Source organism: Diospyros lotus, unplaced genomic scaffold (genome assembly GCF_014633365.1).
Source record: "Diospyros lotus cultivar Yz01 unplaced genomic scaffold, ASM1463336v1 superscaf1, whole genome shotgun sequence".
Classification (NCBI taxonomy): domain Eukaryota; kingdom Viridiplantae; phylum Streptophyta; class Magnoliopsida; order Ericales; family Ebenaceae; genus Diospyros; species Diospyros lotus.
The window spans coordinates 2478580-2497181 of record NW_026267104.1 but is presented as its reverse complement, the minus strand read 5'-3'; the positions used below and the strand labels follow the sequence as shown (position 1 = coordinate 2497181).

General features: G+C 38.2%; 3 protein-coding genes across 5 annotated transcripts in view; 2 read left to right on the top strand and 1 right to left on the bottom strand.

The window, feature by feature from the left end:
* The first annotated feature begins 3971 nt into the window (after positions 1 to 3971).
* On the top strand, positions 3972 to 8640 carry LOC127792959 (chaperone protein ClpB1-like). Its single transcript, XM_052323649.1, has 6 exons — positions 3972 to 5127; positions 5515 to 5696; positions 6561 to 7366; positions 7463 to 7742; positions 7840 to 8037; positions 8200 to 8640. Exons 1-6 carry the CDS (start codon positions 3987 to 3989, stop codon positions 8500 to 8502), a joined length of 2910 nt encoding a protein of 969 aa, XP_052179609.1. The 5' UTR covers positions 3972 to 3986; the 3' UTR covers positions 8503 to 8640.
* A 3069-nt stretch (positions 8641 to 11709) lies between these two features.
* On the top strand, positions 11710 to 16970 carry LOC127793114 (flavonoid 3'-monooxygenase). Its single transcript, XM_052323899.1, has 3 exons — positions 11710 to 12211; positions 15672 to 16124; positions 16215 to 16970. Exons 1-3 carry the CDS (start codon positions 11768 to 11770, stop codon positions 16854 to 16856), a joined length of 1539 nt encoding a protein of 512 aa, XP_052179859.1. The 5' UTR covers positions 11710 to 11767; the 3' UTR covers positions 16857 to 16970.
* A 716-nt stretch (positions 16971 to 17686) lies between these two features.
* Positions 17687 to 18602, bottom strand: part of LOC127793113 (DExH-box ATP-dependent RNA helicase DExH14) — a 74816-nt gene continuing 73900 nt past the window's right edge. For all 3 annotated transcript variants that reach the window (XM_052323895.1, XM_052323896.1, XM_052323897.1), the window contains 3 exons: positions 18318 to 18467; positions 18111 to 18242; positions 17687 to 18013 (listed from right to left, as the gene is read on the bottom strand). In XM_052323895.1, coding sequence (XP_052179855.1) covers positions 17933 to 18013; positions 18111 to 18242; positions 18318 to 18467 — 363 coding nt within the window. In that variant the 3' untranslated portion in view covers positions 17687 to 17932. The remainder of the gene's footprint in view (positions 18014 to 18110; positions 18243 to 18317; positions 18468 to 18602) is intronic.

The window sequence follows — 18602 nt, the reverse complement described above, 5'->3', positions numbered from 1 at the left end:
CACCATCAACGATTCTAGTCGTTGTTTGCCTCTGCAGTCACCACTACGGTTCTAGTCGCGACTTACGTCTCTCTCTCTCTCTCTCTATGTCTTTTTGTTCTTGCCACAACTTCTCTTCTTATATCGTCGTTCTCTGTTGTTGCAGTTGCTGCTGATGCCATCATCGTCGTTGGCCTCTGACGCAGTCGCCGTTGTAATACTTGAGAACTTTGGGTAATTGAGAAATAGATATTTTATTAGAAAAATGAGAATTGAGGAAAATAAGTATCAGAATAGCCCAATAGAGTGATCGAATCGACTACAGGGAGTACCCTGGAGTCGAGATGCCTAAAGAAAATGATGTAGTAGTGTTGACTAGGGTTGGCAATGGTTCGGTTTGGTTTCAGTTTTTGCTAAAACCATAACCAAACCAAACTTAAATTACTAAAACCAAAACCAAACCATTACCCATTTGGTTTTAAAAATTTAAAACCATAACCAAACCATTCGGTTTCGGTTTAACCATGGTTTTTTTTAGTTTAATCCATATCAACAAACAAAGACAAATAGCATTCATAAATTTTTTTGATAATTTCACAACAAATAAAGATAAATTCTAATAAAGTTACCTTATTCTTGCATAAAGTTACAAAACTTATTGGATATAAAATCACATTTCCAAACCTACAATTGTTAAGATCAATAAATTAATATGTGCATAATTAAATTGTAATTTAAGCTAAAAAAATTAGCTACGAAAGTTAATACCTTCATCAACAACATTAATATATTCTTTGTAAATTGATACATATCCATTTGAAATGAATAAACCAACTCCATCTAACAAAATTATAAATATAAAAAATAAATTAATATGAAGAGAGATGAGGCAGCGAGGGTGAGAGAGAGCAAGAGGGGCCGAGCCCTAGCGAGAGCAAGAGAGATTTAGCGAGGGCAAGTGAGAGCAAGAGAGATGCAGAGAGTGAGGGTGATTTGCGAGCTCGTGTGGAGAAGCAAGAGAAAGGAGGCAGAAAGGGTGAGAGAGATCGAGGGCAAGCGAGAGTAGGGGCCGAGCCCTAGCGAGAGTAAGAGAGATCCAGCGAGGGCGAGCAAGAGCAATAGAGATGCAGAGAGCAAGGGCGAGGGCGAGCGAACGAGTGAGAGGCAAAGAGCGAGAAGCAACGAGGCTGAGAGAGAGTGAAAGCGAGGTCGAGAGAGGAAGGAGAAGAGAAGGGGAGAAGGGTTTGCAAGCAAGGCAATTGGGCTGGGATGGGCTAGGCTCGGGTGGCCAGGGTTGTATATAATATATATTATATATACATATTATGCATATTATATTATATATATTCGGTTTGGTTCGGTTACCCACCATTCGGTTCGGTTTCGGTTCGGTTTTTGGTTTGGTTTTAGTGAAAATCATAACCAAACCATACCCATTGAAACAGTGTTCGGTTTTTCCCCGAACCAAACCATTACCCAGTCAAACGGTTTTTAACCGCGTTGACCGGTTCGGTTTCGGTTTGGTTCCCCACGGTTTCGGTTGCAATTGCCATCCCTAGTGTCGACTATTTCAAGGAATAATTTATGACATCAAAAGAATTTGAATCGAGGAAGTTTATATTTGGCATGTAAAATAACCCTTAAGTGATTTTTAGAAGAAATAAATGGGCTTGCAATCAAAACAAAGATTCGGGTAAAAATGTAATTTATCGAATTCGTAGAAAGTCGGCGTCTCTGACACAAAACAGGTGGACTTGGAGCGTTGCCGCGTTGGGAAGGCTATATATACCCCCGTACTCTCCCTCTCACTCCAATACAGAGAAAGAAGAAGCAGCAGCGTCAGCTACGATCGAAAGCCACAAAATCTCAATCACGTTTTTGAATTTCGCTCCATTCGTGCTTGATTTTCGCCTTTAAAGGTAAGCCGAACGGATCATCTATTTCGTCTCTATGTGAACGTGTTTCTGAATCAATGCTGTTGAACTTTGGGCTGCTTTCGATAATGGGTTGTGTGTGTTTCGCGAGGTTGGTTGTTATAATTCTAGGCCAGTTTGACTATTATTTTTCATGATTTCGGAACGTTTTGATTGAATTGTAACTCGCAATATCAAGTGTTCGAGTCTCCTTGAAGATGTTCTTTCTTGTATTTTGATCCTTTTTTGGGACTAAGCATGGGATTTGGTGCTAGTTTGGGTGGGTGTTCAGCTCAGTTTCCCCCTATTTTTTGTTCCTCTGTTTTGCATTGGGTTGGAGGTTCTCAAATTAACAGCAAACTTGTTTGATTTCTGAATTGATGATTCTAGACCTGATAGTTGATTCCATCACCATTTTCTGTTCAAAAAGTTCTCTTTAAGGTTTTCATTTTCCTATATTTTTTTATTTTTTTCCTTGGAGTAGTGGTGAATGATTTTAGGACTGAATTTGACAAAGTTATGAAATAGTGTGAATCAATTCCTTATTTAGTGTTCTATTTCAGGGTCAAGTACAAAATTTCATGAATCCTGTTAGGATCTCAGGACTGGACTGCAAAATTTCATCTGTGGGTATTTGAATTATGTTCTTATTATGGCCTATTTGATTGGTCATATTTTTTATCTAAATGCTAATTTTTGAGGTGTTTGATTAGTTATATTTTCTAAATAATACAAATTTTACTCTTGGTCACGTGATGGGTTTTTCTCATTTTTGCTGGGAAAACAAATTATCGAGAGGGGAAAAATATATTTTCTAGGCAATTCATTTTCTCCCTTGTCACTCTCGAGCCTCCTTCGTCCTCAAGTTTCTCTTTCATTCGGTGTCGAATCTTCCCCTTGTTTGTCACCATCTTTGCCAAGGGATGAGCGACAACAAGAGAGGGACAATGGTTGACGATGAGCGACCATTTTTTCTCCATCATCCCCTTCCCCGATGATATGGAAGCAGATCTACAGCAAGGAAAGAAAAGCGGTCGACAGTGAGCGATCGTTTCCTTTCCTTTATCCCTTTCCTCGAAGATATGGAAGCAGATCTGTAAAATCAGTTCACTCCCCTCAGATAAATTTATCTGACTCTTTTAAAATAAGTCTCAATTACCTATATACTTTTTGTAGGATAGTTAATGTCATTTAATGCATTTTAAAAGTTTAAATTTATTAAAAAAACTTATTTATTTAAGTCTTATAATTAATATTATTTAATATATTTTTAAATTATTATATATTTTGACCATTTTTAAAATTTAAATAACATTATTCCTTTAATTGATTTTTAAAATTTAAAATTTTCTCTCTCTATATATTTTATTAACTACTACAATTCTTCTCACTAATTTTTAAATTATTTTATTTAATTTTATATTTTATTATCTATTATTATGAAAATATATTTAGACTATTTTTAATTATCTAAGTGGAATTATTGTAATTCCAACCATAATTATTTTTATTTTTCAAGTCTTTTAAAATCTATTTTTGAACATAAATTTAGAAAATAAAATATTACTATTTTTATTTTTTAATAATTCATATTAATTATAAAATACTATTTTAATTATAAATTTGTTGTTGATGTTAACAAATAATTTTGAATAAATTTGGTAATAGGGATATTTTAATAAAAAAATTCTTATCTTAGTGTTTATCATATACATTAACAAATATATAAAAATAAAAAATACAATTATAAGTGAATTTTAAAAAATTTAACAAATACTTTGATATAAATTTTGGAATACTTCCCAACATTATTTTGACTATTTCATATCTTGATCCAAAAAACATTTCTACCTTAATTTGATATCTTTTATCTTACTTATTTTAACAAACGTCCCCTAATATACTATTTCAAGGTCAAGTACAAATTATCATGAATTCTGTTAGGATATCGGGACTGGATGCAAAATTTGTCTGTGGGTATTTGAATTATGTTCTTATTAGAGTTTTCTATTTCAGCTTCAAGAATTAAATCATCTATGGGTGTTTGAATTATGTTCTTAGTAGAGTTTTCTATTTAAGGTTCAAGAATAGACCATGTATCCGGGCAAGTTCACCCACGAGACAAATGAGGCTCTTGCCGGGTCTCATGAGTTGGCTGCGAATGCCGGGCATGTACCGTTCACTCCGCTTCATTTAGCCACGGCTTTGATTTCCGACCCGAATGGTATTTTCTGGCAAGCAATTGCCAATGCTGGTGGTGGTGAAGAAGCTGCAAAATCAGTTGAGAGGGTCTTCAATCAGGCATTGAAGAAACTCCCCACGCAAAGCCCTCCCCCGGATGAAATCCCTGCAAGCACTTCTCTCATTAAGGTGCTTCGACGGGCGCAATCGTCACAGAAATTGAGAGGTGACACCCAATTAGCCATTGATCAACTGATCCTTGGCCTTTCGGAAGATTCCCCAATTGGGGATCTTCTCAAGGAAGCAGGGATCACTACTGCAGAGGTGGAGAAGCTCCGTGGCAAGCAAGGAAGGAAAGTGGAAAGTGCTGCTGGGGGCACTACATTCCATGCTCTGAAGACTTACGGCAGAGACCTTGTTGAGCAGGCTGGAAAGCTTGATCCGGTCATCGGGAGGGATGAAGAGATTAGGAGGGTTATTACGATTTTGTCAAGAAGAAACAAGAACAACCCAGTTCTTATTGGAGAGCCTGGTGTGGGTAAAACTGCAGTCGTTGAAGGCTTAGCGCAGAGAATTGTTAGAGGGGATGTTCCTAGTAATCTCGCTGATGTGAGGCTTATAGCATTAGATATGGGGGCATTAGTTGCGGGGGCAAAGTATCGCGGAGAGTTTGAGGAAAGATTGAAAGCTGTTTTGAAAGAAGTGGAAGACGCTGAAGGGAAAGTGATTCTTTTTATTGACGAGATACACCTTGTTCTGGGCGCCGGTCGAACACAAGGGTCCATGGATGCTGCTAACCTCTTAAAGCCAATGCTTGCTAGGGGCCAACTCAGATGCATCGGTGCTACAACTCTTGAGGAATACAGGAAGTATGTGGAGAAAGATGCTGCTTTTGAGAGGCGGTTCCAACAAGTTTATGTGGCCGAACCTAGTGTTGTAGATACGATTAGTATTCTTCGAGGTCTCAAAGAGAGGTACGAGGGACATCACGGTGTTCGAATTCAGGACCGAGCTCTTGTCGTAGCTGCACAGCTATCATCTCGATATATTACTGGTATGAGTTTATTTTTAGTCGACACTTTTGGCTTCTTTCTTGCGCATATTGAATGCTGAAAACTGATATAGGTCGTGAATTTACTTGCCTGCTATCCGCGGGGGGCGGGGACTGAACAGTAATTTTACTAAATATATATATATATATAAACCCAGCCCAACTCCGAACAGTAATATATATATATAAAAATCAAGCAGCGCCCCCCCCCCCCCCCCCCCCCCCCCCCAACTAAATATTGCTTTGCCCCCAAGCAAACATTATTATATAAATTTATTACATTAATTTTTTTAATTTCCAACCCTGCGCTCTAAATTCCTGGATCCGCCCCTGCTTGGTATTATGAAAAACAGTTGTTTCACATGCACATTTTGTTTTTCCTCCGTTCAGGGCGGCATCTGCCGGACAAGGCAATTGATCTTGTTGACGAAGCTTGTGCAAATGTACGGGTCCAGCTCGACAGCCAACCCGAAGAGATCGATAATCTGGAGAGGAAAAGGATTCAGTTAGAAGTTGAACTTCATGCTCTGGAGAAGGAGAGTGACAAAGCTAGTAAATCTCGCCTTGTTGAAGTAAGTTTCTATTCATTATGTGCAGTTAGGTCTTGATGTTGGTTACTGTCAGATGCTGTTAAGAATCCCTGTGAAATAAATCACACAACCAAACAACCATGGAAGAACCAACGATCCAAGAAATCCGAATAAAACGAAAGAAACACAATGCACAGATGCGAGAACAGAAAATGAACATAGCATGTACGAATTCGAAAGAATCCTACTCACGGCAGGGTTTCGCCCCAAGTCAATCCACTAGTGATAATCAAGGGATTTACAACAATATACGCACAAGGTCCTCGCGGACACTCACAAATCAGAAACCAAACCAAAACAAGACAACTATACATAGTATAATGCTCCAAATCCCCGAGCAACCCAACACTCAAATTCAATCTCTCACAAAGAAAAGCCCCAAGTGATACACACTTACCGTGAGAACAGAGATCGAAAACGCCTCGCGGTTCTTCGTTCGTTTTGATCGTCGAGTTCCTTCGTGATCGTGCTGATCGAGCTCTTCGCGTGGACTGTTCTTAGATTAGGGCTTCTGTTCGTGTGTGTGTGTGTGTGAAAAAGTGACGGTTCAATCACCCAAAGAGAGCTTATATACTTTGGGCAAAGGACACGGCTGGAATTAACGAGGAAGAATAAAATGCACGGGCTGGGTTGCTGGGCTGCATAATCCGCGACCCAAACCCAACTTATTTAGTATATACTTGACCCAATCTATTTATTTATTAATTATGTTTAACATAAAATATAATACCATATACTATATGTCACATGAATTAATCAAATAACATATAACATATCAATATATTTTGAATCACATATTAACAGATGCTAATTGTCTTTTTGCTTGAAACTTGCACAAACTTTTAGGTAAAAAGGGGGCTTGATGATCTGAGGGACAAGCTTCAGCCTTTGCTGATGAAGTATAGAAAGGAGAAAGAAAGGATTGAAGAGCTTCGCCGGCTTAAACAGAAGCGGGAGGAGCTCCTGTTCACTTTACAGGAAGCCGAAAGAAGATATGATTTGGGAAGAGTAGCAGACCTGAAGTACGGTGCAATCCAAGAAGTCGAGGCCGCGATAGCAAGCCTTGATGATCGGACGAACAAGCGTGTGCCTTTGCTGATGAAGAGGATTTTTAATTTTTGCCGACTTAAACAGAAGCGGGAGGAGCTCCCGTTCACTTTACAGGAAGCAAGAAGAAATTATTTGGCAAGAGTAGCAGACCTGAAGTCCGGTGCAATCCAAGAAGCCGAGGCCGCGATAGCAAGGCTTGAAGGGAGCACAGAGGAAAATTTGATGCTAACAGAAACTGTAGGACCGGAGCAGATTGCAGAGGTGGTGTCTCGCTGGACTGGTATACCTGTAACAAGGCTCGGACAGAATGAGAAGCAGAGGCTGATTTGCCTTGCCGAGCGGTTGCACCAAAGAGTAGTGGGACAAGATCAGGCAGTCAGTGCAGTTGCCGAAGCCGTGTTAAGGTCAAGGGCCGGGTTGGGGAGGCCACAGCAGCCGACTGGTTCATTCCTTTTCTTGGGTCCAACAGGTGTTGGGAAGACCGAGCTTGCAAAAGCTCTAGCAGAACAACTCTTTGATGATGAAAATCTATTGATTCGGATTGACATGTCCGAGTATATGGAGCAACACTCGGTTGCTCGATTAATCGGTGCTCCACCCGGGTAAGGGTGTTCGTTTGTCAAATCTTCTTTATTTTACGTAGGGTTCAAGATTCAAAGATGATTTACTTAGTCCTAGCTGTGTGTGGATGTTTTCAGCTATGTTGGGCACGAGGAAGGTGGTCAACTCACAGAAGCCGTGAGGCGGCGGCCGTATAGCGTTGTTCTTTTTGATGAAGTAGAGAAAGCCCACCCCACTGTTGTCAACACCTTGCTTCAAGTTCTGGATGATGGAAGGTTAACCGATGGTCAAGGCCGCACGGTTGATTTCACCAATACAGTGATCATTATGACTTCGAACCTTGGAGCCGAGTACCTCTTGGCAGGCTTAATGGGCAAGTCGACAATGGAGGCAGCACGCTTAATGGTGATGCAAGAGGTAAACGAAACAATGCCACTGAATTCCCACGAAAAATGTACCATCACTCACCACTTTGGAGTTGGAATTAACTTACATTTGTTGATAAATATAACAGGTGAGGAAGCACTTCAAGCCTGAGCTGCTCAACCGGCTCGACGAAATTGTGGTATTTGACCCTCTATCTCATGAGCAGCTGATGAAGGTTGCTAGGCTTCAGTTGAAGGATGTAGCCAGCCGCCTGGCAGAGCGGGGTGTCGCCTTAGGTGTGACTGAAGCGGCATTGGATGTCATCCTAGCGGAGAGTTATGACCCGGTAAGCATATTTAGACATTGCCAGATATATTTACTGAAAGTAAAAAAAAAACAAAACAAAACCATATAGAGAAAAGAAGAGAAGGCTGCATACAATTACAACGTTCAGCTCTCCCTCTATTGCTTGGATTGGTGCTGAGTGTGTGGGATCTTTGTTTTGCAGGTATATGGCGCCAGACCGATCGGGAGATGGCTGGAGAAGAGGGTGGTGACCGAGCTGTCTGAAATGCTCGTGTGGGATGAGATTGATGAAAACACAGCTGTTTACATAGATGCTGGATACAACAGGAAGGAATTGACATACAGGGTTGAGAAGAATGGAGGGCTTGTCAATGCAGCCACCGAGCAGAAATCGGATATACTGATTCAGATATCCGATGGGCCAAGGAACAGTGATGCTGCCCTGGCAATGAAGAAGACGAGGATCAAAGAAATCGAAGATGAAGACGACGAAATGGATGAATGAAGAGTCTGTGTTCTGTGTTTCTGGTGCTGGTGTTGAAGTAGTAGAGTTCAATGGTTTCCTTTAGTTGTATTTTCCTTGTTTTCTGGCTTTTGTCTTGTATGCATTGTATTGACGGTTTGAGTTCGGAAGTGTAAGAGTGGTTGGTCAAATTGGGCTTTCTTCCCCTACCTTTTTGGTTCAATGAAAGTGGCTTTGTTTTTTGTAAAGGCAAATATGATAATGGCGATATATGTGGAATCAATTATTGTTGTGCTGGACAGTGTATATGGTACTCTTTTCTTGTTAAATAAATAAAATAAAATAAACTCTGTTACTGTAGCTCGTAATAAGACCTCGAGAGATTATTTGTTGGATCTGGTCCATCGGGTCACTCGTGGATTGGGCCAGTAGAGGTGTGCCACGTGTCTCATGCAGGTATACTCCTACGCTGCTTCTCATTCCTTCAAATTTTCTCCTACTGGCCAATAGAGGCTCTCCACATGGCCGGCGTGCCCCTCCTTCTCTCTCTCTCTTCCTCTGTGTGTGTATATTATATATATATATATAGAGAGAGAGAGAGAGAGAGTAAGAGACGTAGAGACGCCGGTGTCTCCTGCATCTCTCTGGCGTCTCCTTCGGTGACTCCTCTCTTTGTGTGGCGTCTACTCTAGCATCTCCCCTCTCCCCTCTCTCTCTCTCTCCAACACCTCCTCATCTCCTCGACCGAATCCTGCTGCATCTTCTCGGCATCTTTTCGGTGTCTCCGGTGTGTCCTCACCCTGGCTTCTAATTCAGTTTTAACATATATTAATATATGTTTCATTGAGTTATTACAAATAAAAAAAAATTATAAAATAATCTTAATCTTAAAGCCTAATAAATATACACATAAATAATATGTAAATTTAAAATTTTATTCTAGAACTGTTAAATGAGAAAGTTTCTTCATGGAAAATAGTCAAAATTTTAACTTTAAATCACCATTAAATAAGTTTTGGTTATATTTTGAGTTTTTAAAAGTTGAGAATATAAAGAATATTAAAAAATAAAAAATATCAAACTTTTAATAAATATACATTTAATTATAATAAAAAATTAAATAAAAATTTTATTAACATAATAATAATATAAGATTTTATTCTTCATATTTTTTCCTTATATATTTTTTTTAATGTTTTGGGTTTGTTTCAGTCTTTTAACAGCTCTAGAAAGAAAAGTTAAGGAGGTTATATCTGTCACGTAACTCGCCGCTGCTGGCCCGGTGGAGCGCTGCAGCATTGAATTTTCATAAGACCTCCCCCTAAAGAAGTGGATGCATTTATTACAATATCAAATGAAAACTTATTTAATTTTTATCAAAACTATAACTAAATTAAACTTAAATTACTAAAATCAAAACCAAATAATTACTCATTAATTTTAAAAATTAAAAATTATAATCAAACCATTCGGTTTCGATTTTAACTTAGTTTGATCCATACTCCCGTTAAGTTTTATTTTTTTAAATATTTAATTAGTTATTTTTATTAATAATTATTTAATTGATAAAAATAAAATAATTTAAAATTAAATTTTATTTTTATTTATTAATTACTTTATAAATATTAAATATTCATACTTGTAAAAAAAATACATTAGTCAATATATATTATGTGTATATATAATATATTAATATATTATATATATTTATATTCGATTTGGTTTCGATTCGGGTTTTAATTTGAATTTAATGAAAATTATAAGCAAATCATACCCATTAAAACAGTGTTTGATTTTTTCTCAAATCAAATTATTACCCAATCAAATAATTTTTAACTGCATTGATCGATTTAATTTGAATTCAATTTCCCACCATTTCACTTACAATTGCCATGGGTAACAGAATTGGCGTCCTAGATTTGGGGGTGGTGGGGGTGTAGAAAGCCCCATTTGGATAATTATATTACATAAAGGACAAATCCTTTCTCCTACTAAGGATAATTATATTACAATCGAACCAATTTAGGTAATTATCTAATTAAAATAATTTTTTTAATTATGGCAGTAGCAATTTGAAAATTAAATGATATATACATCCAGTTGGCTACTTAGGTCTTTTTAATTAAACCCAGCAAAAGAAAAAAAAGGGGCATATATATATATATATATATGTGAGTTTAAGCCCTAGCTAATTGCAAATTCTCAATTGGAGTAAGGTGGCCCAGACCAATGCGCTAACTTTCATTGTCCGGATTGGAGCAGTTTGGGCCTGGCGTTTGGTTGAACAACTTAGCAATGAAATTGAATACATTAATTTTTATTTCTGTAAGTAAATACATTAAATTATGAAAATAGTAGATCTTTAAAATCAACTTTCAGTTTTAGTTTTAGATAGTATTTGTTAAAATAAGTAAAATAATTTTGTATCAAGAGAATGTCGAAATATTTTTCGGATCAAAATATGAAATAGTTAAGATAAGTCTATAAAGTATTTCAAATTTTTTATTAAACTGTTTATTAAAATTTTTAGAATGCTTTATAGAACAAATGCACCATTTGTTAGATTGAGAGGAAGAAATAAGTATATCTGAAAAAGATTAAATAGAAGTCACGAAACTTCTTTTCTAAAAATCCTTAGATGAATTTAACAAATATATTAAAAAAATAAAATTTTAAAATATTTATATATCATAACTTTTTTTAATTTATATTTTAATTAACAAATACTACCTCAACCAAACAAACAGAGTTCTTACCACTGAAGTCTGTGAAGGATGAAGATGAAGATGTGGGATTTAATTGATCACTTAACAAAGAAAATAAACAGTGACAGGCAACTGATTGTGATATTTCACCATGAAGTCAACAACCACTATCCATAAATTTGATTTTAAACTAATAATAATAATAATAATAGCAAACCGAGAATCCGATGAAATTGAGGCCAGCAGCAAGCATTAAAAGAAAAGAAAGCTTTTAAGTGTGTTTTATACTAATCATTTTATTTATTTGAATGATATATATATATTGGAGGTGTGGAGATCAATAATTAGTGGCTATTGGCGGAGCTGAGGCTCAGAGTGGATGGCACGTGCCACCTAACGATCCACTGCTACTCCCCGCCGCCCCCAAACCACAAGTCTCCTCCTCACGTGCTTTGAAACAAAAATAAAAGGGTAGGTTTGCAACAACTATTGCGATCTAACCTCGTCCCCCCTAATCTTTATATATATATATATATATATTCAAACAAGCCCCTCTTGTGATTAAGAAAACAGAGCCTTTTACCAAACCAAACGGTATCACTATGACTCCCCTCGCTCTTATTCTCTACTCTCTCGCCACCGCCTGCTTTCTCTACTGCTTGCTCGGCCTGCGGGGCCGCCACAGCCGGCCGCTCCCCCCGGGGCCAAAGCCGTGGCCGGTGATCGGCAACCTGCCGCACCTGGGCACCAAGCCGCACCAGACGATCGCCGCCATGGCGCGGGTGTACGGGCCGCTCATGCACCTGCGGCTGGGCATGGTGCACGTGGTGGTAGCGGCGTCGGCGTCGGTGGCCGCGCAGTTCCTGAAGACCCATGACGCTAACTTCTCCAGCCGCCCGCCCAACTCCGGCGCCAAGCATATTGCCTACAACTATCAGGACCTGGTATTCGCGCCCTACGGCCCGCGGTGGCGCATGCTCCGGAAAATCTGCTCCGTCCACCTCTTCTCTGCCAAGGCCTTGGACGACTTCCGCCATGTCCGACAGGTCAGTCAAATCAATCTCTCTCTCTCTCTATCTATCTATCTCATGTCATAAAAACCTATGGATAGATAGCTACATCCAATGGAGTATACACGTATATAGTATTTATAGTTATATTATTATTATTATTATTATTATTATACTTTTTCATGTATTTCATTTAATTAAAAACTAAAAAAATTAAAATTAAAAATATTATTTAGAGACTCAATTATGATATTTATCTAAAAAAAAGACAAAAATTCATTTTTTTATGATTGTATTTAGTTTTTATTTTTAATGACAAAAATTTGGTGTTTTATAATTTATGTCCTTTGCAAATATTTGCTGTCTCAATGTCTTCTCCTTTGATGATTACGTAACAGTAAAAATGTTAGGAATATTTCTCTATTTTAATTATAATATCGTAATTTTTATAAATATTATTTAAACACTCAATTATAATATTTTTTTGTTAAATTTCTTTTAAAATAATTCTATAACTAACATCTCCCCTGACCATCAGGCCGTGTCGGTGCATTTTCACGTTACTGCAGGCTTCTTACCAGTTCTAGGTACATAAATATTATATTGGCTAAAATCATAATTTAATTCTCATAATTTTAATTTTTTTTACATATAATAAATTAATTTTTTAGTTATTTTGAATATATCCTTAGATTGTATATTTTCAAGCTAATTACACATTTCGTCAAAATTGAGTTAGAATGTTAAAGACTACAAATTTATTAATAAAAAAATTCTAAATTTATAAAAATATGTATTATAAAATTATGACAGTGTAATAATATGAAAATAACAATACAAGCCTAAATTACCCATAATTTCTGTAACTGTAAACCTCCTCCTTAAATTTTTGAGAGTCAGACAGATTATCAACTAGACTTACAGAATTGAGGCTAAAAAATTAAAATATTCTCGCTCACGTTACATTGCACTTTTTCCAATTCAATATAAATGATGGCATTTTAATTTTGTAACCCTCGTTATGTAAGCCTGTCTGTCTTGAAGGACTCCGTTAAAATATGGAGCTCTTTCAACTGTACAATTAGGTAATGCAAGCAATGAGGTAATGTCTTCAATTATTCTCCATTGCTATGGCCAAATCCAATTTCAGATTAACAAAATTACTATTTGAATACTCCAAATAATAGATGGGAAGAAAGAGTAAGCTAAAAGAAATAAAAAAAAAAAATAGAGAAAGGTAGAGCTCATGAGAGAGAGATTGATGGTTTAGTAGCTGGAAACTAGGGAAAATAAACATTGGGAAATTCATATAAACTTCTTCTATGGGATTAAATTGAGTTCAAAAGTGCAAGTCTTTTGTTACGGCCACGTGTAATTAATTTAAAAATATATTATCATGTAATTAAAATAATAAAATATTTAAATTATGAATTTCACCATATTATATTTGTACACTTAATTCATTAATGTGTTACATATTTATATTAATATTATATAAAATATAATATATGAATACACCAATATCATCAAAATCTATATAATATATATGCAATAAACTTGATTTTTTTTTATGTTACGTCCCTCTCACGTCTTTTGATGGATTATAAAAGTAGAGTTCCCCACCACTACCACTAGAGCCCTTTCCATTTTGTTGTTTTTTTACAATTTGGGTTAGGGAAATTCTATCGCGAACCCGAAAAATTACTCTTCACAACCCACGTCTTATCAAAATTTTTAATATTTTTAAAATACCTATTTTATCCCCCCACAACCACAGCCAACACTCTTCTCCGATCACCTCTCATCGCCGACCATCATCTCGCATCTCTCTTTCCCTTCTACATCATATACACACAGACACATATATATATATACACACAACAACCCAGCACACACACACACATATATATATACACACACTCATACACACCTATATATATATATACACACTCACACACACAAAAGCATGGCCGCGGCCATGAAAACCTCCGCACCTCACGGTGCGGAGGTTTTTAGCAACTCTCGCACCGCGAGGTGCGGGAATTTCAGCAATCTCCGCACCTCGCGGTGCAGGAGTTTCAGCAACCCCTGCACCGCGAGGTGCGGGGATTTCAGAAATCCCCGCACCTCGCGGTGCGGGAGTTTCAGCAACCCCCGCACCGCGAGGTGCGGGGATTGTTGAAATCCCCGACTGCCAGCAGTTGGGAAAGCCAAGTTTTCCCGACTGCCAGCAGTCGGGAAGACTTTTTATATTTTTATATTTTTATTTTAATTAAAATTTTTATTATAATAAAATAATACAAATAAATAATTTTTAAATTTCTGGATTTTAAGTAATTATAATTTAACTAATTTTAAATTTTAAATCATGGTGTTGAATTTTTAATACTTAAAAGAATTTAAAATTAATTAATTTATCTTATTAAATTACTTAAAGATACACATATCTAAAAATTCTATCATCATTTAAAATATATTTTTTTTATAATTACATATATTTAAAAAGAATATATTTTAAATGATGATAGGATTTTTAAATTTATCTTATTGAATTAGGTAAAGATATATATATTTAAAAAAAATTATTTTAAATGATGATAGGATTTTTAGATATGCATATTTTTAAGTAATTCAATAAAATAAATTTTAAATTTTTTTAAGTATTAAAAATTCAACACTTAATTACAATGATTTAAAATTTAAAATTAGTTAATTTATAATTACTTAAAATACAGATATTTAGAATTTATTTATTTATATTATTTTTATTTTATTTTATTTTATTATAATAAAACAAATTTAATTAAAATAAAATAAATAAAATAAAACAAATTTAATCAAGCCTTCCCAGTTGGGGAAGGCTTGATTCCCCGCACCGCAAGGTGCGGAGATTTTAGAAATCTCCGCACCTTACGGTGCGGGGGTTGCTGAAACCCCCGCACCGTGAGGTGCGGGGATTTAAAAAACTCTCGCACCTCGCGGTGCGGGGATTGCAGAAACCCCCGCACCGCGAGGTGCGGGGGTTTCCATGGCCGCGGCTGCCATGGCCGCGGCCATGAAACTTGTATATATATATATATATATAAGTGTGTGTGAGTGTGTATATATATATTTATATAGGTGTGTGAGTGTATATGTGGGTGTGCGCTGGATTGCATGGTCGCGGTTGCCATGGCCGCGGCCATACTGTGTGTATATATATATGTATAAGTATGCGTGAGTGCGTATTTATATATTTAGGTGATGGCTGAGGATGAGAGATGATCGGAGAAGAGAGTTTGTTGTGGGTTGTGGGGGTAAAAGAGGTATATTAAAATTATTGAAAATTTTGATGGGACGTGGGTTTTGAAGAGTAAATTTTCGGGTTCTGAATAGAATTTTCCTTTGGGTTAAAAACCATTGGAGGCATCAGGCAAAGTACCGAATATGATTGGGAAAAAGTTAAAATGGACGTACGGGGTATGAGACCGACAGCTGAGATTAAAGGTGTGAACAGGAGGAGGTTGGTGTGCTGACGCGCGGGCTGGCGAGTGCGGATCAAGCGCGGCCGGTGAACCTAGGGCAAACACTGACAGTCTGCGCCACCAACGCGCTAGGCCGGGTCATGCTGGGCCGGAGAGTGTTCCGCGACGACGACAGCGGCGGAGGCGTCGACGACTTCAAGCAGATGGTGGTGGAGCTGATGGTGCTCGCCGGAGTCTTCAACCTTGGCGACTTCGTGCCGGCGCTCGAGTGGCTCGACCTCCAGGGCGTTGCCGCCAAGATGAAGAAGCTCCACCGCCGCTTCGACGTCTTCCTCACCGGCATTCTCGAGGAGCACAAGCGCCACCCCGGCGGCGGTCAGAAGCATACGGACTTGTTGAGCACTCTGATTTCGCTCAAGGATGTTGACACCGACGGTGAGGGAGGGGGGAAGCTCACTGACACCGAAATCAAAGCATTGCTCTTGGTGCGCTCTCTCTCCTCTACAACCCCACATGCTTCAAATGTACAAAAATTTATTCAAATTCAATTTAATTTCCCAATCGAAACTGTGCAGGACTTGTTCACGGCAGGAACGGACACATCTGCAAGCACCATAGAGTGGGCCATGGCGGAGCTCATTAGGCACCCAAAGATTCTGGCCCGGGCCCAAATAGAGCTGGACTCAGTGGTGGGCCCAAACAGGATGGTTACCGAGCCAGACCTAGCCAAACTAACCTTCCTCCAGGCCATCATCAAGGAAACCTTCCGGCTCCACCCGTCAACTCCACTCTCCCTCCCTCGAATGGCGGCCGAGAGCTGCGAGATCAACGGCTACTTCATCCCAAAAGGATCAACTCTTCTGGTGAACGTGTGGGCCATCGCCCGTGACCCGGAGGCATGGGCCAATCCGCTGGAGTTCCGGCCAGAACGCTTCTTGCCCGGCGGGGAAAGGCCCAATGCCGATGTCAGGGGAAATGACTTCGAAGTCATACCTTTCGGGGCAGGGCGCCGGATCTGCGCGGGGATGAGCCTTGGGCTTCGGATGGTTCAGCTCGTGACAGCGACTTTGATACACGCATTCGACTGGGCATTGCCCGAGGGCCAAGAGCCTGAAAAGCTAAACATGGACGAGGCCTATGGGCTGACCTTACAACGGGCCGTGCCACTTATGGTGCACCCGCGACCCAGGCTCGCAGGCCATGCGTACGGAGCATGAACTTAAATAAGGAATCTACTTTTTGCTTTATCCACACTTTACCGCAATATAAATAGAGTTGGTGGAACACTTTGTGGGGTCAATAAAAGTCTATTAATTATGCAATTGAGTGCTGGCTACTCTCTCTGATGGATACAGATGTAACAAAATGCCCATATTTGTAAGCAAATTTGTGGATATGATTGATGTCTTTGACCAAGAAAGCAAAAGCAGCTCAACCCTAACCCAAGCCAACTGTTTTTGTCTCAAGCATTGTTTCAATGCAGGCTAGGAGAGAAGCAGCAAACCGAGCATTAATACATACGTTCAACTTGCAGAAAAGGGTTTTCCTAGAGGTTTCCAATCATGTCTTACCTTCTTTATCTTTAAGGTGATATTATTGGTTGGAAGATGGAAGGTAAAGGTTCTTCAATATTAGAACACCACAATCCAAAGCCCGAATAGAGGAGGATTACCTAACCTGAAATCCAGTTCACAGTTTTGTCGGATCCCATATAAACGTGAGATCAGAGAGGAGAGCACGGAAAAGTCATTATCTTTCTCTAGATATATTAATTTCTATCCTTTTCTGGTCACTCATTTTTGGGCTCAACTACTAGTACAATTCTCCTGATTGTTGTAGTCCTCATTATCATCATCACGAGCCTTAATCTCCCTACATGAGATCGATCACCTACATTCACTCTAGCTCTCCGATCACCATATCTAGGTTCATATCTTTTGCAAGGATCAGCTCCTATGCAGAGAGCGTGTCGGAAAACTTCATGCTGTGAGTATACAATTCCTTCTACAATAAATCGATTAATTGTTTACCCATTTCGGGAAATAGATACAAAAATCCAATTACTTAATGAACCCATTTCAAAGATGCGGTCTATAGGAATGACAGATTAATCAGCATCTGAAAAGGCTAATCCTACATCTACTTATGAAGTCAATTGCTGATACAAAAATGAACAATCTTATGGTAATGTTCACTAATCTGGATCTGAACACGGATGATCTGATGTAATTAAGTGTGTCACTTTTGGCCTATGGCATGTTCAAATCTTACCCAAATTGCAGCTTCTAGTTAATTAAGGTTCTGCAAGTTCCTCGATGGAGTAAACTCGATCAAATCCAAGGTAACAATCTGACACTAGAATCAGCTTCAGCCCCTGGCAAACATAATACAATGTGTTTTAGTTATACAAGGCTCATTTACGTCCGGTAGGCTCAGAAATACGATTTTTTTTTTTTTTTTTTCATTTAAACCTGAATAGCAGTTGGTGTTGATGGCAACTCCATGTGGGTGGCCAATCTATCAGAAAAAGAAATTCTCTTTAGAGCATAGAGTTCAGATGTCGAGGTATTGCCAAGAACTAACCACCATGCTTCATTTTTGAACTGGAAGAAAAAATAAAATTAAATGTCAGACTTAGTTTTGTTTCTGATCAGGACGTAGGGAGGATGAAAAATCACCTTTGGGAATCGAGGGGCAAAAGCTCTTGATGTTTTGCGGCGGGAATTTATTTTTTCCAGTCGAACATTCAGATTGGAAGCTCTCCCAGCATCAGGATTCCTTTTCTGAAGTTTCAATCTAACTTGGACACGGGGAAAATGCTCCAGGTCCTGAGAAATTGAGTATAGAATTGAACAGCCATTGGAGAGCAAACATGATCGGTCAGGTAAAGAAAAGGCAATCCTAATATGGTGAATTTTTTGCAATAGGGCATATTTAAGCACTAACAGAGGAAAATACACACA